The 24709-nt window shown below is 39.7% G+C and overlaps 1 protein-coding gene across 6 annotated transcripts in view; it reads right to left on the minus strand.

Moving 5' to 3' along the window:
* Positions 1–24709, minus strand: part of LOC131044500 (uncharacterized) — a 91977-nt gene that overhangs the window by 44390 nt on the left and 22878 nt on the right. For 4 of the 6 annotated variants that reach the window (XR_009105680.1, XM_057977829.2, XM_057977831.2 and 1 more), the window contains exon 2: positions 1849–2829. Coding sequence is in view for 5 of the 6 variants with exons in the window: in XM_057977829.2 (XP_057833812.1) it covers positions 1849–2829 (981 nt within the window). In the remaining variant the exon portion in view is untranslated. Of the gene's footprint in view, positions 1–1848; positions 2833–24709 lie in introns of all 6 variants that reach the window. The other 2 variants (XM_057977830.2, XM_057977835.2) reach the window with 2 other exon arrangements.

Raw genomic sequence — 24709 nt, forward strand, 5'->3', positions numbered from 1 at the left:
CTATATTAATATTAATATTACTACTAAATTCAGCATAAGAATATTAACAGGCTTCATATATTAAGCACGTCACCATGCATACCACCAAGAACAAGATGTTACGGCCTGTAACTTAATTAACAGTTCTGATCTGATCTGATCGATCTTGCTGAGTATTAGCATCTCATATATTATCAGTCTCAATCCCTTCAATGCCTTCTGGGAGTGGTCAGTTTATTGTATAAATATATCTCCATAGGGATGAGAGGTCGTGTCCTTTCATAAAGTCGCAGCCTTAAAAGATGTCCATTCATATGTTGACTTTTCATAACCATTGGAACCTTTAGAGGAACCGCACCCCTTCAGAGATTAATAACAACACTCGTCAATATCATTAGTAAACACTATAAAAAATTAATGAGATAGCTTCTATTTATGGTTTGTTCTTTTTCCCTGATCGCAGTGAACCAAGTTAGAATTTAGATTAATGTTTATGGTTTGCTGTCAGTGCCTCTCCATAATGATCACTGCACCATAGGAAGGAAGGATCGATCCTTAAGACTGATGTTGTTTAATATCTAGCAAGCCTCTGTACATAAGATAAGCGATTGAGTCATAGTGTTTGATCTTGTGAAATCGTGAAGTCTTACTTTGTAAGACAATTTCACACTTAGGTTCGTTGATTATTGGATATCAGATCGGGGGCATGACAGAGTGACTCTTCACACTGAATAAGCTTAACGAATGAAGGGTGCTTGCTCAGTGGACCACTGTAGCTATGCAGAAAAGAAGGAAGTATTGGCACGACAAGCACCTGCGAAGAATGAACTTTCAGTCAGGAAAGTTCGTTTTAAAATATAACGGCCATAATGAAATCAAACCACAGAAGTTCAAGGTAAGATGGCTTTGTCCCTTTAAAATCTGAGAAGTTTGTGATAAAAGAGCTATCAAATTGGAGAACATGGATGGCACCTTGCTGAGATATAGTGTTAACAGATCAAAACTAAAACTGTATAAAGAGAGCACAAAGATTCCATTTCAATATGGTGGACTATACAAAAGAACCTGTTAACCAGAATAGAGTAATGGGGGAACAACTTGCTGTGCAAGCGATTGAAGGAATTGCGATATCAACAGCCATCAATGTGAGTTGTGGGTCCCGCCCATAAGAGACCCATTGTAGATTGTACACCACAAGACATTAAAGGGCAGCTCATCATGCAAAGAATGGATTAAGTACCAGATTTGGACTCCTCAAAGGTTGTGGTGAATGTAGTGCAATTAACTATCAGAATACTATGAAGCATGAAGAGGACATTAAGAGATTAAAAGGTAAAATTTTGCACTTTAGGCAAGAGAATTTGAGTTTGATGGCAGCTATGTCAAAAATGTCTAATATATCAACTGCACCTCAACCTGTGGCACTTCCATCAGCTTCAAGAGAAAGCCTTCCACAAGCCAAACCCCAAAAACAAATCACTTGTTGTAGGCATTTCATAGGAAGAATCGCCTGACAAATTGCAGCAACAAATTAACGAATAGAAAGCATTAGTTGAAAGGTTGAGAAGAAAGAAAAGCCAAGCATCAAAGCAAGTCAACCTCCCGACTCCAGGGTGAAGAAGGATCAACTAAGATTCAAGTAAAAGAGAACCTTACAAATTTGCTGGCTCTAAGGTTGAAAAGTATCATCAATGCTGCCAAGTTCATTTCGGATGTTTTACATGCTAATTTTTTCACATGCAAGAATAAGCAAACCTCCATGAAAAATGGAATCATATAACCAGAGCATACTTGAAGAAATAAATTGGGATGGTTAGATTTTCTCATTGCAGCATAGTTAAAAAAATAAAATAAAGAAAAAAAACTCACCAAAGGTGTCCTGTGGAGAACTATCATGTGAGATTTTTTTCCATCAGCACCATGTATAAAGCATGTACCTTCTGACGAAGTTGTCCCAAGTCCATAAATTGTACCAATAAGAACTTTTGAAGAACCATGAACAGCTGTTTTGGAATCAGAGCCTACAGAATATGACTGTTCTGTATGGGATGTAGTTTGATCCACCTCCAAAAAAACAGATATGCAATCTTGGGAATCCTTGCCTTGATTTGAACCATGAAATTGTGCTGGAGGAACCCTAGTTGCTCTAGCAACAACCTTTCCAAAAAGGTGAATCTCCAAATCTTTATAAGCATCCAATTGATTGATTTTAAGAGATTCTTTCTCAACTTGTAGCGGGTATGTATCTTTAAGGTGATTTGGAACTTCGGCATTATTCTCTGAGAAGACCTGCTGATTTGCTCTTTCAAGTTTTTCCTTGGTGGACATTTGTTCCATGGAAGGATATATTGGCATGGTATATGAAGGAAAACAAGTTGCATTGGAGGACGGTTCATGTGGAAGATTAATAAATGTATCAGCAAAGCAGACAACTCCAAAGAGGTGACGGCCAGAAACAAGATGTAAAACCTCTGATACTGTAGAATCTGACCTTTCCTCTGCTTCAAAACAGTCTGGCAATGTATACGTGGATTCAATTGATGGACCAAAGTATGCTGCTCTAATAGCAGAATGAATCTCTCCTTCAAGGTATTCTCGTAATCCTGATCCCACACCTATCTCAGTTCGTGAGACAATATCATTGACCGCATGCCTATACCATTTTAGCCATTCTACCACTTCCATGTGCTGCATTCTGGAGCAGTTGTCATATATAATGTCATGTGTATATATATTTGGATGATTTTTGAATTGTTTTTCATCCATGTGCCTTTGGAGTAACAAGTCAGCATCATATTGGGCTCGCTTCTGTGGATCAGAAAGAATCTGCACTCCAATTCCAAGCAGCTCCTACTATAGTCAGACCATCCATTTTTTTAGAAAGCTGAATCATCTTTTACTGGTTTCAATGTATGCTATAGTTTGTTCCTAAAGGAAAAGTTCTGCATAAAATGTCAGATTCTTCACTTTAAATAACCCCAATAAGATAATTTTAGGATCAATACACACCCAGAAGTACAAAATTGACATTAGAAACTATACAAGCAATATCTCAGAAGTCACAGCAATAACATAAAACTTATCTCATTGTCAGCGAAAGATACACTTTTGCATCAGGAAAAATGGACATCTATTAGACCTCGACTGTAATAACTAATTTTCTGCTGAAACTAAAGGTGGTTCGTGTAAAGAGATGCAATGTCACCTATTTGTGAATACCATAATTTTGCCCTATATCACAATTTCCAAGTAAAACAAGAATAGGGTTAGAGATGTCATTCAACTGATTGAGGCCCTGCAAACAGGTTAGAAGCCATTTATAACAATAATTTTTAAATAGATCTTCTTAATTAGGAATCATCAAAAGCATATATTAGAAATATAAATTTAATCATATGATATCTTTAATCTATTTGGAAAACTCAACTATAGGGAAGCTAGGATAAGGTGACTTGATGGGGTACCCTAGAGATCCTCTACCCTAGCCCAAGAGCGGATATACCATCCCTCTTGGCCTTATGTGGATCGTGCCATCCATATGAGGTGGTGTACCTAGTGAGGTGTCCTATAACCGTTCCCCTTCATCATGCCATACATCTCCCACTTCCTATGATTGGGCTCCTTAGTGTATTGATTCACCATAATAGAGGGTTGAGATGCATTCACAATAGGGTGCCCCAGAAGTCCATCCTTTCTAAGCCCAAAGGCAGTACCCCTTTTACCCCCTTGGCCTCATGGGACTCCCTGGTCTACTAAAATAAGGTGGTGTACCTAGAAGAGGACCCCAACGCCGTTTTGCCTCCTTGTAGAATCCTATATTATGGCATGTATTACATACATACACACACACACACATACATACATAAACACATACACACACATACATGCATACACACACACACATACAAACACACACACACACACATTAAACAGTCATAAACAGCAACATATTAATAATCAGCAAGGAGCAGATATAAAGAATATTCATTATGCTATGTATAAGAAACTCATACCAAAACCGCAATATATGTTTGAACTGCTGTATACTTAATTGATTATTAATATCCAATCTGAACCGATCGATTGAATGAATTACTTTGATTGTATGACTCAAATTATTGGTGAGTCATGATTAAGTGATGGTTGATTAAGTCATTGAAAAGTGATGATGTAATGAATGCTGGTTTCATATATTGGTGAAAGATGATTGACTGAATGCTGATTTGATACTATGAGTTGCTAATTGATTGTTTGCTTGATTTGATAATTGATGATTGCTTTTGTGGATCCATGAGTGATGAGTGATGATTGAGTCAGTGATCCTCGAATGCTTGGAATGATCTCTCCTTTAAACTTTATTGGTGGAAAAGTCACCACCTTTCATAACAATTGAGTCACCACTTTTCACTGCTGCTTTTGAGAATAATATATTATTCTCCAAATTGATCTCCCTTCCATCTCTTCCTCAAATGAACCTTCTTCCTTTAATATCTTCCCAAGAGAGGGTGAGGTCGCATCTTCTCTTCCCCGGAACTCCGTAACTCCGGAACCCTAAAGTTCCTAAGTCTTCTCTCCCTCGGAACTCCGGAACCCCGAAGTTCCCAAGTTCCTAAGTCTTCTCTTCCCCGGAACTCTGTAACCCCGAAACCCTAAAGTTCCCAAGTTCCTAAGTCTTCTCTTCCCCAGAACTCTGTAACTCCAGAACCCCGAAGTTCCCAAGTTCCTAAGTCTTCTCTTCCCCAGAACCCCGTAACCCCAAAGTTCCCAAGTTCCTAAGTCTTCTCTTCCCCGGAACTCCGTAACTCCGGAACCCCGTAAACCCAAGTTTCCCAAATCTTCCGACTTCCTACAGCTTGCAACACTTCCAAATAGGGGTACATTTAATGATTTTTGCAAGATTTCCATCAAGTTGAGTACAAGGCCATGCTTATTTATGGTTACTTGTTGACCTTCATATCATGCCTGCATGCTCTGACTTTGGAATGATAGACAATCCACCTTCTAGAAGTACTTTTCTTCTTGGGATTGCTTTGTCAAGGTATGGTCGGGTTGCTTGCATGTACACCATGTCAGGTGCATGCACTTCCCTATATTCCTTGACTGACATTCCTCTGCACACACAAGGATCAAGGCTTCTCTTCCTTGACCAATGGTCTCTCCTTTGCGACCAATTTTCTATATAAAGGTTGTTAAGCCTCATTGTAAAGGGTTCTCTCCCTGCTGGCTTGAGCTATTCTATGTTCTTTCACTTCTCTTGAAGACTTGTATTTATCTTGCATTTATGCAACTGTAAGTTTGGCCATTGGCCTTATAATGAATTGAAATCATCATTCTTGCCTTACTTCAACTTATGCATGTTGTGTGTGTGTTCTTACCTTCATTGTAAGTGTTGTTTGTGGCTTTCTTTCACATATATGTTGTGTTGACATGTTTCTGGGTGTGACTTGTGGGAAACTTTCTCCCCTCTTGACATTCAGCAAGTTCTAAATTCCATACATGCGTTGAGGTCATTCATGCAACTGAAGTTTGTGCATCTCCTAGGTATTCCATTTGATTCTTTGTGCCATTTCAAGTGGGGAGAGAAATATCTCTTATCTTGGTGCATCACCTCCTTTCATTTTAAGCATTCCTCTCTTCCCTTTTCCTCTGCAAGCTGTTAGGATAGGTTTAGAAGTATAATTTGGAGTGTTAAGTTGGTTCAGCACCTACACCTGGATTGAGAAGAAAGTCGGCCTTCTCCGGAGATTCAACCCCCTTACGCAAGGTCCCACACTTCGGGATTGTTTCCATGTTTTACAAGATTGTTGAGTTGATAGCTCAGCAAGGGTGCAAGCTTTTGTGATAACAGCTCCCATGCGAGAGAAGATACCAATAAGAAGGCCAGTGGTCGCCTCATCATCAAAAGATCCTACCTCAGACAATGAGGTGGTCGAAATTGATCATCCACCTACCCCTCCTCCACATAATGGTCTAGTTGCCCAGGAAACAAGTGATCCGCAGCAGACTAATGAGTAGGGAACGGATATGCAAATCATTAATTTGGATAGGCCTGAAAATCAAGTCGAGGATGAATTTCTGCAAAATGAAGAACAGTAAGAAAAGGGTGACGCAGGAGGTAGTACTACAGTTGAAGGAGATAAAGGAGGATAAAACCGAAGAGCCCCACGAGACTGAAGAGCAATCGGCATTAGAAGCTACTCAGCAGTTGCTAAATGAGGTGGGCAAAAATTCCACTATGAGCAAAGGTGAAAACGCAGCACCTAATCAGCCTTCTTCCACATCCGATCAGTCGCAGGTATGCAGTGATTCTATCTAGGCATCTAGAGAGCAAGGTAGGGAGTTAGTGGTCACATCAGGTCAAACCATCCCTCGCTAATGGTTTCTAGCCTGATCCCAACAAAAGGCAGCTATCAAGCCGCCAATCAACCTGGAAGATATATTTTCTCGGATGGGAGAATCTCAAGCCAAAGGAAAGAAGACAAGAACCTATTCCAGGATCACCAAAGATGAGCAAAGAAATCGGACCATCCATATTGCTGCCTCACCTAAGGATAAACCGGCAAAAAAGGTCACCTTGGCTGATTGCAGCATCACATCTATCCCGTTGGGGAAAGCGACCAAGGAACAGAAAAGGGAAGAGTTTAAGGACTCTGTACAAAACATACTTAGGCAACTGGATACATAGACCACTTGCTAAGGCCGATGCAACATGTTGTTGAATCTCATGTTCCTCCATTGGCATTGGCGCAGAAAACTACAATTGAGTTTGAGGGAGTGCGCGACACAACTAAGGCAATTAGAGAATGGATCAAGAATGTTAGGGTAAGGGGAAAGCAAATAATCAAGGATGCACTCGACATGGCAATCGATGTAGAGTCAACCCGCATAAAGATGCTGGAGGTTGAGAAAGAATACCTCAAATTCCAGGAAACAAATTGGTATGGCTCTACCCATCATGAGAGCCTCATTCTGGACTCATGCTCGGATTCCCATGCTGCAGGCAATCCTTGATCCCCATAATATCAGCACTTTTAAGGAATGGTACTGAGTTGTTAGCATGAAGAATGACATGCCAAGCACCATCAACAAAGTACGGGAGGAAAGCAAGGAAGCCTTGTCTAGTGTCGAGAATTTCGGTGAGAATATCCTCGGGGCATTGATCACCGACAAGAAGGATAACATGCAGGGAGACGATATGATATCACGCTAGAATGACAGGTTAAAGACTAATAAGACCACATACTCCACGACTGACATAGAATTCGTCAACAAGTTGCACGCAGAAGTACTGCGTTTTGAAACTTATCAGGTAGAATGGCGCGGGCAACTAAGAGTCGTGGACAGCCATCGCGAGGATATCCATTTCAAAATGCATAATCCTCTTATTCCTCCTAGTAAGGAATTGTTTCCTATGTGCATAAAGTTTCAAGAATATGTTCGGCCGAACGCGCAACAAACCGGGATATTTGGAAGGAATATTTGGATGGAGAAAATGACTTTTTGGAGAAAGAACCCCCCTCCGGATCATAAAAAGTGCTTTCTCCAAAGTTAGTTATTTCTTTCCAACCACTAAAGTGCTTTTTCAGTTTTGAGCTTCGCGCAAGTGCACTTTTTGGGGGGGCAGCTTTATGATAGGTAGTTATTAGTTAGTTAGTAGTTGGTAAGGAGATATTTTCCTTATTAAATAGGTATGGGCAGCCATTCCTTGGGGGATGAATCTGGGCCACTTGTATAATTAAATTTGGGCCATTCATCTAATTTTGGAAACCTATATAAAGGGATTGGAGATCCCTTGTTTTGGTAAGAAGTTCTAGAATTATTGCTGAAACTCTGCCGGAATTTATATAGAACTAATGGAAGTTAAAGCTGTTATGATTTCATGTGAGTGCATGGTCCCCTTCTTCACCATTTGAATTTATGCTATGTATTTTGTTTTCAACTAGTGTATTCAGGTTACTATTTGACAGAAATCTTCAAGTTCATACCATTAAGGATTGGCCGATTGCCATTCCCCCTGTATGGTTAGCCTGAACTCATTTATAAGCTTAGTTCGGTTATTAGATGTTAAATTGGTGGATGTAAAAACTCTGCATCTATGTTTAATGACTTAAAAATCTAGTTTCCCTTGAAGATTGCATCAGATTTTACATTGTTGTGTTGTATTTGCTGGCAAGCAAAGTTAAATTTGGTTTCCAAAAAGATTTTCGTCTATTTACCTAGATATGTTGTTTAGATAGATTAGCTAGTCTCTTTCTTACTCTATCTGCCCTTTTTCCCTTTTTTTAATCTAAAAGTTGAAGCCATAAACAGCATCATGTCAAAGAACAATTTGATGAAGTTAAGACTGTAGAGTCTTAGGGAACTTGTGAAACCAAAGCTTCTTCTATCTAACCATGTAAGTCCCCTTGTGTTTCCAACAAGACACATCAAACCGTTGAACTATTTTGTAGTCATGAACTAACATTTGGAACCTTGAGGTTGTCCCCTTTGATCAACTAAAATAGCATTAGGGATTTCCTTATGTGAGAGGATAGGTTGACCGGAAGGAGTTGGTTATCCGACTTTAGCCACGTCAACATAGTCAAATATTAATATTATTAATATATGATAGTAAATTGTAATAGTTAATAGTTAATACCTAAGTCACAAGGTTCGAATTCGAGTTCGGGTTCAGCAACGATGAAATTTGGATGAAATTTGACGGATAAAAAATTCGAAAAAAAAAATCGACATTAAATTCGCCTTATACAATCTTTCAAAAAATATAAATAATAAATTTAATTTTTTAATATATAAACAATAAAATAAAAATTAATAATATTATATTAAATTTGAATAAATTATAATAAATTTTAAAATATTATAATATAAATGTGCTTGAAATGTTAATTTAAATAATATTAAAGATAAATAGTAAATATATTATTATTTTAAAATCTAATTTAAATAATTTTTAAAAAATAAAATGAAAAAACAAAGGACATGGGCTAAAATCATAAAATATAAAGTTACTAAATTTTATTTTAAAAAACAAAAGATTAAAATAAAAACAAAACTTAAAAATAAAAGGTTCGTTCGCAAAAAGCCCTAATGAGATCAGCTCGAGGAGGAAGGAGCACGCAAGCACAACCATCGGGAGTTTCATGGAGCAGAGACAAAAATCCCGTCGCGCGTGAAATTCGCGAAGGATAGAATGGGAAAAACAGTAGTGGCACAGAGGAAAAAATGGAGAGAATGGAAGGATAAATGACAATAACTGTAATGGATAGACGGAAAAAACAGTGATACATCGATATTCCTCTTTGCGCATATTTCAAAGCTCAACCCACTCCGTATTTAGGGTTTTTTTAATTGACGGGCAAGAAAGAAAAAACTATAAACTTTAGCCGCACGAATCTAAGGCGAATTTGAATGTATTTTTATTCACGTTTTGGAGTTCGCCAAATTTCGAACTTCATGGTTGAAATTCGGCGAACCCTGTGACTTAGGTTAATACAATAATCTGACTATTGTAATTTGTATCATTATTATACACGGTAAGATTACACTAATGGTAAGGATCTTATAATCTTACTGTGTATTAAATAATAATGATACACAGTAATAATCATTATAAATTTATACATAGTAATATTAAAATTTCGAACTATAATGATTACTATCAGATTATTACTTTGTATTACACAGTAATAATCTGATAGTAATCATTATATGATTCTATTTGAACTGTTTATATTTGAGGTAAATTATAGTAATCAGTTTGCCGAGACAAAAATCGTATTTCATATTTGTTTAGATTTTAAACAAAAACGATTTTAAACAAATATGAAATACGATTCTATGATTTAGATTTGAATGAAAACCTAGAATAAAACCCTAGTCGCAATACTTTGGGTGCAAAAATCGCATTGCGTCGTCTTTAAGCTCTCGTGGTCGCTTGCGCAATGAAATGAATTTTTTCGGTTTCAATTTTTTCTGCCTTTCGACTTAAGTCATTTTTTTCGCGTTTTTAGGCGGGTTTAGGCAAGTTTGAATGATTTAAACGCAAAAAATCGTGGTGATTAGTGCGAAAACTCGGAGCCGAGTTTACAGGCGATTCACTCGCGTGCCATTAGGGCTCGCGATTACTCGCGTGTTTTCCTATGGCGCGTAGAGTTTTACAACCTTGGTTTTCACACATCCCTCATTGCAAATGGGGACCCCCACTTTTTTGTTTTCTAGGTTAGTTGTCTTAGCTTAGCCGTTGGTATTTGTCGTGTCTTTTCTATTAGCCTTTCATTTGTAAGGCGTGTAGTTGGTTAGGAGCTGATCACGTCTCTCTCTTTAGGATGAAGTGAGGTACAACACTTCCTCTGCCCTCCAAAGCTTTCGACTTGCCTTTCCCAGCACTACCAGTGGATGCCCAAGCCCGATTGCTTCCCTTCTATCTCCCCTCTTTTCCATTTCCTTCCATCTTTCCATCTCACTCCTCCTTCATCCCACAACCCCTCCATCTTTTCTACCTTCCACTTCTTTCCTCCCATCTCTCTATGCCTTCACCACATTCTCCTATCCTCCATCTCACCTTTCATTTCCATTTCCCCTCACTTATCAATCTTTCCTTCCTACCTTTCCATTCTAACATTCACTCCCATCTCCTTTCACTACCTCTCCATCATTCATCCCCTCCACTTCACCTTCTCCCCTTCTCCTTCCATCCTACATTTCTACTTCGCCTCACTTTCTTCTATTTCACCCCATATCCTTTACCTTCCACCTATCCTTCTTCCTCCACCTTCTACTTCCTACCTTCCACTCCCATCTCCTTCCATTTCCTAACCTCCCTTCCCTAAACCTCTCCTTCCATTCACCCTACCTTTCTCTAACCTTCATCCCCACTGCCTACCTTTCTTCTACCTCTCATACCTTTCATTCCCTACATTTTCTAACCTATATCTCACACCTCTTAACCTACCCATCCACTACCCACACTCCCTTACCACCCTACCTCCTACCTCTATCCTATCCTAGGCCACACTCCCTTACCCTTCTACTACCCCTTATACCTCCCACTCCACTTTACTCCCCAACATATTCTAACTCCATTAACTACCCCTTATACCTCCCACATCCTTCATCTGCCTTACCCCCACGACATGTGCCACCCTTCCCTACATCCCCCACATCCATATCCCTTATGTCTCCCTTTCTCCCAGCATCCTCTACTTCCCTTTCCCACGTGGTACCTTTCCTTACCACTCTTCACTTTCAACCCACAAAAAAAGAGCAGAAGTAAATGACAATACAAACGTGCAAATTCAGATTTGAATTGAGGAAAATCTGAGCAGAATAAAACAAATTCGGTTAGAAACAAAGGTGAATTTGGAGGCAGAACTGTGGCAGGCCCTGATTCTGATTTTTTTACCAGAAATAAAGAAGGGTGGGTTTCCAGCCAGGGGAGAAGCAAATAAACTGACATTGGAAAGAAAATTAGATTCAGAAAAGTCATCAGCAGAGAGTCATCTTCATTTCCAGGCTCAAATATTCACTTCCAGATCCGAAAGGAGGGTTTTGATGGCATGATTTATGAAGTGGTATTTCATTGTGAATTAAAGAGATGCAAATTTGAGTTTTATTTCATTTTCTTCAATTCAAAATGTGTTCTCTTTCAGGTTTGACATGAAGAAGGGTACAAGATGATGAAATATAGGGAGGATCATTTCACACTCGAGGATATCTGATTGCAAGTGGATAAAGGGTGAAGCATAAGAATGGAGAAATTCAACATATGAGGAACCAAGTGCAGAAGGACTTCAATTCCAAGGCGAATTAGGAGGAGCAGAAACTAGGCCTTGTCAAAATCAGACCTAAATGAATTTGTCAGTAGACTGAGTTTTGTGAACTCAGGTAGGGCGAATTCCATCAGAATTTTAGAACAAATCCCTTGCATTTTGAGGTGGATTTACAGGCAGATCAGACCTGTATCATTTTGATCAGCAACAAAGGCACTTTAAAGTTGAATCTCATGCAATTTTCAATTAAATCAGAGGTATTTTCCAGCAATGAAGCAAATTCTTAAGGAAGAAGGGAATTCCAGTCAGATCACAACAAAATAAAGAAGCAAATGGAGCACAAAACACCGATTTCCCTTGGTGCAATAAGGTGATCAATGTTTGATCAAACAAATGTGCTTGTGTAAATGGAAGCAAATGGGACGGTTTAGAAATGAGAGTTTTTTGTTCAAAAAACGATAAGAAATATGTTAACCAAGTTTTTTTGTGCAAACAAAGCCCCAAAGACTGCCAACATAGTGTGAGCAAAAAGCAAAGATCTGCCACATCTAGAGGGAATTGTGCAAATGAGGCACAAAACACCGCCTTGTCTTGATGAAATAGGGCAATCAAAAGTTGATCAAACACACCTGTTCGTGCAAACAAAAGACAAAATACCGCCTTGCAACAAAGATCAATTTACCAAAATCTTGGTATGCAAATGAAGCCAAAAGGACCGATTTTCTTAGGATCAATGAAGTGATCAAAACTCAATCAAACCAACTTGTGTACAAATGACCAAGTTAACCCCGATTTGTCTTGGTGTAACAAGGCAATCAAAAAATCGATCAAACAAATCATCTTGTGCAAATGAGACCATGAAGGCCGATTTGCCAATACAAATGAAGCTCATAATGCCGAAATGCTTCTGCAAATGAAGACCATGTTACCAAAATCATGATGTAAATGGATGATCAAAGGCTGAAGCATAATGTGCAAATAAGGAGACAAATGTCGCCTGTTGATGGCAAAAATCATAATGCTACTCTTTCAGTCAACACAAAATAGAATGCTAAGTATCCTATCCTCTCTTGAATAAGGAAATCCCTAATGCTGTTTTCAATGATCAAAGGGGACAACCTCAAGGTTCCAACTGTCAGGTCTTAATGGCTTAGGATAACTCAGTGGTTTGATGTGTTTTGTTAGTAAACACAAGGGGACTTACGAATGCAACAAGCTGGCCTACATCTAACGATGCCTTGGATCTCAAGCTGGGTAAATAAACAACAAAAGAGATAGGGTTTAAGGATCCTAAGGACAATGATAACAATGGTTGATGTTGCGGGTAGACAGATTTGCATAAACTAAACCCTGCTCAGCCAGAGATATACTCACAACTCCACAGGGATAGTGCAAGCTCCAACGGATAAGAGGATTTTCAGACTATGGGCATTTCGCTAGGCACCCACTTCTGGCGTAGCCTAAGTCAAACACCTGTAGTTGAACTAAGCACAATAAAAAGGTTCAAACTAGCCATGCACGGGGGCTTACAATCAGCAAGCCTCCAATGGTATGAACCTGAAATCACATCCAATACCCTCACACTTCACAATTAAAATCATTGAACACCAACTAACTAAATGAAGAGAAACCATGCAAACAAATTAGGACAAACAACACAACACCATGCTTCAATGTTCCATATATTCATTCTAATTGCCATTACAACAATTTCTTTCCAGCAGTCCTATCCTATTCTACTTCTAACCTGCAAACTACATATAACTATTCTAACCTTTAAAATTCTAACTACTAAAATCTAACCCTTCACAAAGAGAGAGGCCCTAGCCTTTTATAGCTTTTACATTTTGAATCAAAAGGCAGGATTGAAACCATCCAATGGCTGAAATCTGCCCTCTAGAAGCCTGGCAGCTTTAACCCATGCCTAGTAACTCCCATAACTTCCTAGTTGCCACTTTCAACCACCTTCTCAACTGCCTACAACTGTTTGACATCAGTTTTGTAGATCAAGTAGTTGGGAATAACTAGCTTGTGTCCCCTTGTTTTAAATAGCATTAATGGGGACCCACTGGTAGTTCTTTTACAATAAAGTATTTCTGTTACACAAAAACTAATTTTTGTTGTGTAATTTTTGGTTTTGCACATTCTTGGGTAGCATTTTGAGCTTTGTTCATCCAACCTTCAATCTTGTTAGTGGACCTCAACTTGTTGTCCGGTGGTGGTGCTTATCTCCGTGCTTTGTTCCTAGCTCTGCAGTGCACTCTTAATTGGCAATGCTCTGCAATCACCATTTTGATCCTACGCGTTGCACCTTTACTTTCCGACTTTATTACAATCATATCATTCGGCCTGCATAAACAAGTAAATCAAGGATCAATTAACCACACTTTAGAAACATAAAACACCAATCTTTATCCTTTGCCTTTTTGACTCTTAGCCTTTTGCTTTACGACATTTTATCAGTGATTTCAGGAGGCCTAGAAGGAGAATGCGAATTTGGTATTGTGCATTAAAATGTATGGACTCACCTTTATTGGTATAAGTCGAGTTCACTTTGTGTGATCCTTTCAGACATCAATTTTAAAAGAAGACCCACAAGATAGTTGGGGTATTCTTCGGCTTCATAAGGGGTGCAACAACAAAACACTTTGCCCTTAAAAAGCATTCGAACTCCATTTTCATTTCAACCTCTTATGGATGCACTGTTTATCGAGGTTATTGTCGAGCCTTTACAGTTTGAACTTTGGCCTTCTACCACCATCTCTCGACAGTCTAAGCTTGGCATCTTCATCGGCAATTTTGATGGGGTAGGAAGCAAAAATTAAAAAAGATGTAGCCTTAGCAACAAATTTAATCTTGATCCACTCAAAACGCCATTAAGTCATTTTGGGATACCTATTTGGCGAAATGAAGATAATACAAGGCTTTCTCACTTTAATGTCCAAGACTCACTTTATTCATTCCAACTTAGATCGCAACCCTTTTCGGCATAAAGATTAGGATTTATAAGGCAAACACGATTTTCGGCACTTTCCATGGGGAAAGAAGGCATTATAGAAGCGATCGCATTTTTTTATCTCTAAAGAAATGCCCAAACTTCAATAGACACCCTCTCTCCATTTTGGCATTTTTTTACTAGAGAACTTGGGTTTTCTTTAGCGATTTAAAGGGTGAAATGAAAAAACGCCCCTTTAGGAAAATGAGCGATTAACATATGTTTGAGCCTTAGCTGAATCGAGCCCCATCTTGTATTTATTTTTTCATATTATCAACTCCTTAGTAGGCTTTTTCTCAGCAAATAGAAGGCCTGCAACTCTGGAAGATACCCGTCCAAACATTTTGGCTGAATTTGGTTGTGATGTGATCCCTTTTGAATGGAATACAAATTTGGAGGTGGGGATTCATCAACATTTTAAGGCCCAATATACAATTTTAGTTATTTTCGACCTTTCAGAGCCTAACACTTTCGACAGTTATTTTCTGATGATTGTAGGAGCTCGAGATGAAACCTAGATTTCGGCCTTTGCTCCCTACGTGATGTTCACGACCTTTTCGAGGGTTTTCTTCGAGTATTGCAGAGGTTACTGGTAAGAGGAAGAACGACTCCACCTCGGCCCTCATTTTAAAGTTTTGCTTGGCTTGGGATATTTTCGATGTATGCAAGGCCCGTTAATAGAAGAATGGCGCAAATCCTTCAAATCGTGCAATAACATATTCCACATTTGCCTTAGGGATTATTATCGGCACTTTCACAAGCGAGGGAGGGCACACAAAACATGTGACCCATGAATACGAATTCGGGAGTTCCTTGGCAATTTGGAGGGCTTGGCAAGTGTGTCAACAAAACGATCCTCCACAAGCCTAGTTCTCTCTCTCTCTCTCTCTCTCTCTCTCTCTCTCTCTCTCTCTCTCTCTCTCTCTCTCAATCGAGTAGATTACAAGAGGGGGTCCCTATCCTAAACAGGGTGTGGTGGTGTTGTAGTGTAAATGAGGCACTAAACACCTATCTATGTGAAATGGTCTAATGCAAACCAAAGGTAAAGGGCCGAATCATATGTTTGAGCCTTAGCTGAATCGAGCCCCATCTTGTATTTATTTTTTCATATTATCAACTCCTTAGTAGGCTTTTTCTCAGCAAATAGAAGGCCTGCAACTCTGGAAGATACCCGTCCAAACATTTTGGCTGAATTTGGTTGTGATGTGATCCCTTTTGAATGGAATACAAATTTGGAGGTGGGGATTCATCAACATTTTAAGGCCCAATATACAATTTTAGTTATTTTCGACCTTTCAGAGCCTAACACTTTCGACAGTTATTTTCTGATGATTGTAGGAGCTCGAGATGAAACCTAGATTTCGGCCTTTGCTCCCTACGTGATGTTCACGACCTTTTCGAGGGTTTTCTTCGAGTATTGCAGAGGTTACTGGTAAGAGGAAGAACGACTCCACCTCGGCCCTCATTTTAAAGTTTTGCTTGGCTTGGGATATTTTCGATGTATGCAAGGCCCGTTAATAGAAGAATGGCGCAAATCCTTCAAATCGTGCAATAACATATTCCACATTTGCCTTAGGGATTATTATCGGCACTTTCACAAGCGAGGGAGGGCACACAAAACATGTGACCCATGAATACGAATTCGGGAGTTCCTTGGCAATTTGGAGGGCTTGGCAAGTGTGTCAACAAAACGATCCTCCACAAGCCTAGTTCTCTCTCTCTCTCTCTCTCTCTCTCTCTCTCTCTCTCTCTCTCTCTCTCTCTCAATCGAGTAGATTACAAGAGGGGGTCCCTATCGCAAATGGGGACCCCCTCTTTTTGCTTGTTTTTCGCTTGTTTTCGCTTTCGTTTTTAGGGTTTTGTTAGTCAGTTAGTTGTCTGGATTTAGGGCTAAGCCTTAGGGTTTTAAATCTTGCCTTTTCAAGCCAAAATCCAGTCTTTTTTTTAGAGCTTTTGAGCTTTCTTTTCTAGAATGCAAATTTTGAATGCAATGATCTCGCCAAAATGGTCTAATTTTCAATTGGAATGTTCATGCAGAGCTTAAACTTGTCTAAATGATGACCGTCAATATGAATTTTTGTCTGACTGAATATTTTGACCAAATTTTGACTTTTTTGAAGTTTGATCCTGGGCATTGGAATTGATTTGTTTTCGCCTCGTGAAGTGTTAAAATGTGAAAAATCTTGTTATTTTGGCCTGTAGGAGCAAAATCGCTCCTGTCCCTCAGTGAAGGACGGGAGCTCATTTTCAAATATCTCATCATCCTTGTAGAGTCCGGACAAATTTTACGTTTGAAGTGATAGAGAACGACAAGATCTTTCATTTGAATATAAATTGAAGATTTTCATGAGCACAGAAAGGCCTCCAGGAAGAAAATCGCCCCTGTCCCTCAGTAAAGGACCGGAGCTACAATTCAAATTTCGCCTTGTCCTTGCAAGATTTTGATAACTTAACAATTTGAGGACGCCCAAAGGAAGATACTTTGCCAAATGAATATAATTTGAGATGCAAAAACGAAGGAAAATGACCTATATTGACTAAATCGCTCCTGTCCCTCTCCAAGGGACCAGGGCGAAGTACCTTGTAGCTCTCGTCCCTCTCCTAGGGACCAGAGCGATTTCCTCCATTTTGCAAAATCCAGACAAGGGTCGAGGCAAGTTTACGTTCAAAAACAAGGGAAAACATGAGATGAGCACATTGAATATAAATTGAAGATTTTTGGGACGTCCATACCAGTGCTAAATGCCTAGTTCGCTCCTGTCCCTCAGGAAGGGACCAGAGCGATTTTTGATATAATTGCTTTTTTTGCAAAATTACAAACAATGTCAAGGCTTGGGCGGATAGAGGGAAGAAGGACGACTCCGTTGAATATAAACTTGGAACCTGGCAAAGTAAGATAAAGGCCACAAAGGGAGGATCGCTCCTGTCCCTCTCCAAGGGACCAGGGCAATACAATGGTGATGATACGTCCCTCCAAAGTTCAAGGTCGTCCCTCCAAGGTTCAAGGCCGATCCAAGCCAGGACGAAGGGTGGCGAGGACATTTCAAGGCATTTCCATCAAGCGCAACGTTGCAAAGGTCATCACATGGAAGGATTTGCACTCTAAAGACCTAGATCGCTCCTGTCCCTCTCCAAGGGACCAGAGCGATATCTACATAATGGCGTAAATTTCAAAAGGCAAACAAGTTTCAAGTTACCAAGAGGGTCGAAAGGACATCATTCCACGCAATGAAGATGATTGCAAGTTGGTACAAACAAGAACAAGCATGTTATGATGAACTTCGCTCCTGTCCCTCAGGAAGGGACTAGAGCGATATTGATATATTAGATTAATCCATGCAAGATTTACGTAAAGACAAAGATACACAAGGTTACATATGCTCCAGGACATCGTTTGAAGATAATTTGCAAGAGTTTTAAACGTCCAAACATTGCTAATCAAGGTAAAAGTCTCCCATCGCTCCTGTCCTTTGGACAAGGACCAAGGCGATACTATTAAAACACTCCCGTTCCTTCAAAGATCAAGGCGAAGCGAGGTTAGGAAGTGCGAAGGACAACGTTTGAAGGACATTGCAAAGGAGATCGAAGTTTAAAAGTCGCCAAGATCAAGGAGAAATAATGGATCGCTCCTGTCCCTCTCCAAGGGACAAGGGCGATGGTCCCTTTTATGCATCCAAACACATAATGAAAGCCAATGGAAATAAGCGCAAAGGACACGAGCAATGATATTTCGAAGGTCAAAAATGCAAGGTGAACGCGAAAACATGGAGATCGCTCCTGTCCCTCTCCAAGGGACCAGGGCGATAATGGTCATGGGATGCATTTGCTCGCACAAGAGAGGCATTCAAATTCGAAGGACCACCAGATGATCGATTCGGGAGGTGAAAATGAAGGAGTTGAACGTTAAAAACGCAAGAATCATGCCAAAAATCATGGATCGCTCCTGTCCCTCTCCAAGGGACCAGAGCGATGAGGTACGTCCTTTTATTTTCATATCTTTGGCGCCAAATTTAAACAATTTGAATTTCATTAAATGCTTAATCGATTTACAAATTGAAAATCTTATTTTTTATTGGCATTTAATATGGCGTTAACATTTATTAATTATTTTTGCCTTATTTAAAAATCGAAATTTGCAATTTAAAAACGCAAGGCATTAATAAGTAATTATTTAATTAATAAAAAAAAATCGATTTGAGCGCTCATATATGGAGGTCGGCCTTGTTATGTCATTGCAAATCATTTAAAAAATGGTTTTATTTTTATTAAGTCGGCCTAAGGGGTAAAGGATGCAAGCGCTATATAAGGGGGGTAGAATTATCATTTTCTACATCATTATTTTACCTTCCTTCATGCGAGTTAGCAAGAGGCGAATATAGTGCGAGTTTCATTTATCCAAGGTGGCGAAGACACTCCAAAGGTGGTGCGAATTGCATTGAAGACCAAGGGTGGCGCGCTTAGACATTCCAAAGGTGGTGCGACTTCAAACCAAAGGTGGCGTAGACATTCCCAAGGTGGTGTGAGGCGTGCGAAGTGTGTTTGAAGAGGTGCGAATTGCATTGAAGATCAAAGGTGGTGCGAATTCGAAGACCACGTCCAAGGTGATAATTGAAGATCACATTCTCTCCAGAGGTGGCGAAATCAAATTTGAGGGGATCATATTGAAGATTATCTTTATACCTCAATTTTGCCTAGGCAAATTTTGTTTTTGCATTCTAGAGTTAGCTCTCTATCGAGGTATGGCGATTTAATTATTATTGTTTTATTCATTCATCGTCATATTTCAAATTTTGAATTTTAAATCTCTTAGCTCAATCATTGTATTTTAGGAAATGATAACTCTAGGGACTTATCATGAGGTTTCCTAAAATCTATCTCTCTTATCTACGTTATTTATTGCAAAATCTATTTCTTATAATGAAATGTTGTGTAGGTATGGCAACCCCAAAGGCGGGAGCATCCACCAGTCGCTCGGCTCTCATGAAAGAAGATCAGAAGACTGAAGAAGTGGAGACCAAGATCGTGTCCAAGTGGAGCAACATTGGAGATACAAACTTGGGGAACTTTAGCACGAAGAAGTTCCGAGAGGTCCCTTACATCGGCAAGCCATCACCTATCGCCCGGAGAATAATAGAGAGTGGCATTATCAAGGCGGCCGGTTTTCCTCCAGCTATTCAGTGCCACGAGTTGATGATCGAGTGTGCCCGTCATTACAATCCACAGTCCAGGACAATTGTGTCCAATGAGGGAAGCACTTTGGCGTACCTTTCAGAGGAGGCCATAAGTGAAGCCTTCCATCTTCCAGAGCACAGGGACATGATATACAAGAGCATTGAAGGAGCCAGATCAGTGTACGATGATGATCCAGATGCTTGTCTAAGCATAATCAACAAGAACTGACTACTCAAGAGTCGTCCCCGTCTGAGCAAAGTACCGAACACACCGCACCGGATTGATTTCCAAGAGGAGTACAGAGAGTTGATTACCATGCTCAACAGAGTTACAGGAGCACCTCATGCCTTCTATTTTGAGAAATGGATGTTTTATTTCATCCAGGTGATTGTTCAAGGAAAGGGTACAATACATTGGGCTAGGATAATTAGCCATTGCTTAGACGTACAGTTGAGAAGACTCAGGGCTACTAAGTCCTTCCACATGAGTTCATATGTCATCTATGCCTTAATCAGGAGCGTTGAGTATGCAGGACTACCTCACAGAGGAGTGATTGGAAGAGGACCCGGCGAGGTCAGAGTTTGTGAATCCTATACCCACTTGCATCATCCACCAGGGAAGAACTACAAGTTAATCAATGATACTTTCACGATGAACATCACCAGGACGCTGCAAGGAGGGATTCACAACAGATTATCTCAGGATGCCCAGGAGTTAATCAAGAGGTACGGTGCTTGGTTCATTCAGTTTCCCAAGTTCACTTACATTAGAGTGTATGGATGTCCTTTACCTCCATACATGTTGCCGAGGTACCCTACAGATAGAATTGTGTTACTTGAAGTAACAAGGCAGTTGGCAGCATATGTGAAGGCATTCAGACACAGACATCAGAATGGAGTTCAGGTACCTATTATTTTGGGTAATTCAGTTGAGGTATGTCCCAATGTCTCAGCCATGGATGACGCAGAGAGGGAGTTAGCCTTGTATCCTTTTTCATCTTTTGCTTGGAGGAATAGTTTTGATCCTCATGGACATTTAGAGGAGACAGTCGGTAGAAGATTTAGACATGAGTACCAGATTGAAGATTTTATGATGAATCTCCTAGATGATCTCGAAGTGAAACGTAAGATACATTCTAGATTGCCTTTGGATTTTATCAGGAAATGTAAGATTTACAGAGTAGCCGACCAAGCTCAGGACAACGGCAGGCACATCCAATCTTCATATGATAGAGAGAGCAAAACAATAAGTTTGAATTGGAATGAGCCCGAGGCCGTGGATTTAGATGATTTGATGGCACCAGTCTTGTCTTGTACTCGCAGATGGGTAGACGTTCAACATCAGAAGTTGAGAGAACAAGGCATAGCCATGTCTTTTACTTTGGAAGAAAAGCCAGCCGAAGGTGGAGCCAGTGTTAGTGAAGGCAATCCTAATCCTAGGAATTCAGGTGAAGGTAACCTTCGATGTGCCAGTGAGGGCAATCTCCATTCGAGAGGTTCAAAGAGAAAGGAAAGATCAGAAAAGAAAGAGCCTTCCAAGAAAAAGCAAGGTGCTAACAAAGATCAAACACCAGGTACTTCTTCCAGGCCAGAGGATAGAACAGTTCGAGTGGAAGAATCCATGGAATCGATGGTACAGAATGATAGACAGGAAGAGGAACAGGCACAGCATGTTTCATCCGATGGATCTCTCCAAGACTATGATTTAGATAATGATAACGAAATAACATCTCCTCCCAGACAAGAAGAAGTAGTACATAAAGAAATTCAAGTTCAAGAGACAAGATCAAATATCCCAGATTGGTTGAAGGAAAGATTGACTAAGGTGATCGTAATTGAGGATGAAGACAGTGCAATTGATTTAGAGAGCCTCGTGGGACATTCACATATGACAACAGAGAAGAAGAAGGCTATAAAGATGTCCAAGATGATTCGAGATGAGACTGGATCTAGAAAACTGCAGATAGCTACACCGGCAGCAGACAAATATGAGGGTGAGATCCTAGCAGAAGACTATCATATACAGACTATTGAGTTAGGACCATCCACAGCAGAGCAGACTTTAGATGATGCCACCGACACATTTGAGGCATTGAAGGATAAATTTAGAGAAGAAGTAGAAAAGAATAGAAAGCTTGAGAAAGAGGTCGGTGCATGGAGGACATATTTCAGTCACATCAATGAACCTTTGGGACGTCAGGATCCAGTTAGATCACCATTGCAGGCATTGCCCCTTCAATCAATCAATGAAGCAGAAAGATTCAGGAATATGGTCCAGCGTACATGTAATTGGATGGATAGATCTCACACGGTGGCCATTGAGTTTATTACAAGGATGTCGAAGATCACCCACCAGGCTATCCAAGTTCTTGAGATAATCCACAGATTGATGGCAACAGTAGCTGCATTTGCCCATACCAAGGACGTTGTCATCCCTGTCTTGAAAGTTATAAGACATACATCTAGAAGAATTTTAGCACAAGAGAGGATCTTAGAAGGTGATTCTCACAGTTTGTTTCAGTGGTCAACCTTACTCCATATAAAGAGTGTTCTCTTTGAGGACATCAGTGTTAGATGTGGTCAAGTTGAGGAGGTGATCAATCCGATCCAGGACAGAGTATTTGAAGTACTTCGTACCATTCTTGGCAGAGGGATCGAGGTCGAGACAGATGTGGATTTACAGGAATTTGAAGATAGAATCAAGATCATCTTTCGCAAAGACGTAGATGTTACAGATGAGCAGTATGATCAGATGTATGCCACCATGCTCCTGATTGATAGAACAAAGGAACTTGAACCTACTTGGGACACAGCTCTTCTAGATGCATTTGATCAGGTTATCCACTTAGAAGAGAGTATCAAGAATCTTCCCGAGATTCCAATCACAGAAATCGAAGGAATCGTGACAAAATTCATTGCATATGCTAAGAAGGAAAATTGGAAAGGGAATAAGATTCTAGATGAAAGGTTGTTACAGATGACATGACATCTTATTTCTCATTGGTTGATACCTCCTAGATTTTTGTGCCAAATTTAATATTTGGCTATGTATTTAATATTGTTCAGTAAAAAGGAGGTCATTTGTAACAAACCCTAATTAGGGTTTAGGTGTCATGATCTTGTCCGTTGATTTACTTTCAATCTGGACCTTTCATTGTAATTGGGGATGCTATTTATACCCCCATTTTTCATTTCATTTGTAATAGTCAGTTAATAGAGAATAGAGTTAAGAGTGAAATAGAGAGATTAGAATTGTAAGCAATTTTTATTTTGTAGCAAGATTGAGTCTTGAAGAGAGAAATTCAAGCAATTGTTGTATATGATGACTTGGAAATCAATAAAATATTGAAGTTATGGTGTTTTGTTGCAAATTTCTTAAGTTATCTTCATGGTTGTTGGATGTACTTGAATCACGCTCAATCAAAGTAGTTTGTTAATTTGAAAGACTAAGTGTGAGATTTGATATTTGGTAGGATTCGTAATCCAAACCACTAGCTTCTTGCTGATTGTAGGAACGCCTTGCGTGGTCGACTGGAAAACACTTTGAGTCCTTAACCTTCAAGCATTTTCGCATCTAGGATATGTACCTTCGTAGTAGTGTCCTTGGTCTTTGATGCATTGAACACCATTATTACCTTAGAAGATCGCACTAATTTCAGTTAAGTTGTTATCTTATGGCAAAATTGAAATTGGTTGAGTCTTGCCAAATCTCATTCATGCTAAGTCGTTCATAGGGTTAGGCTAGATTAGACCTCTTAAGCCCTATCTTTTTCCATTTTTTTTGAAAGTTCTTTTTAGATTAGTGAAATCTTCGAACCATTGAATCCGTAAGAAGCCTTGGAGGAAACAGCAAATCACATCATACCACTAAAAAGCTTGTCCACACGTGGAGACCCCACTAAAAGAACCTTGGAGTCCATCTAACTGATCCTTTTTGCAGATCTTCAGCAGTTAGAGACTATTTTCTCAAGAGAGGATAAGATGCCTGTCGGTATTTTATTCTGTGTATGATTGTGTACAAAATACACGTCAACAGGATTCATCAACATTTTAAGGCCCAATATACAATTTTAGTTATTTTCGACCTTTCAGAGCCTAACACTTTCGACAGTTATTTTCTGATGATTGTAGGAGCTCGAGACGAAACCTAGATTTCGGCCTTTGCTCCCTACGTGATGTTCACGACCTTTTCGAGGGTTTTCTTCGAGTATTGCAGAGGTTACTGGTAAGAGGAAGAACGACTCCACCTCGGCCCTCATTTTAAAGTTTTGCTTGGCTTGGGATATTTTCGATGTATGCAAGGCCCGTTAATAGAAGAATGGCGCAAATCCTTCAAATCGTGCAATAACATATTCCACATTTGCCTTAGGGATTATTATCGGCACTTTCACAAGCGAGGGAGGGCACACAAAACATGTGACCCATGAATACGAATTCGGGAGTTCCTTGGCAATTTGGAGGGCTTGGCAAGTGTGTCAACAAAACGATCCTCCACAAGCCTAGTTCTCTCTCTCTCTCTCTCTCTCTCTCTCTCTCTCTCTCTCTCTCTCTCTCTCTCTCTCTCTCAATCGAGTAGATTACAAGAGGGGGTCCCTATCCTAAACAGGGTGTGGTGGTGTTGTAGTGTAAATGAGGCACTAAACACCTATCTATGTGAAATGGTCTAATGCAAACCAAAGGTAAAGGGCCGAATTGATTGTGTAAATGAAGGTTGAAATGTTGACTAGGCAAATTGACTTGTGCAAACAAAGATTAAGATCTCACCTAGATTGTGCAAACAAAGCCCTTTATGC

This window comes from Cryptomeria japonica, chromosome 9 (assembly GCF_030272615.1).
Source record: "Cryptomeria japonica chromosome 9, Sugi_1.0, whole genome shotgun sequence".
In the NCBI taxonomy this organism is placed as follows: domain Eukaryota; kingdom Viridiplantae; phylum Streptophyta; class Pinopsida; order Cupressales; family Cupressaceae; genus Cryptomeria; species Cryptomeria japonica.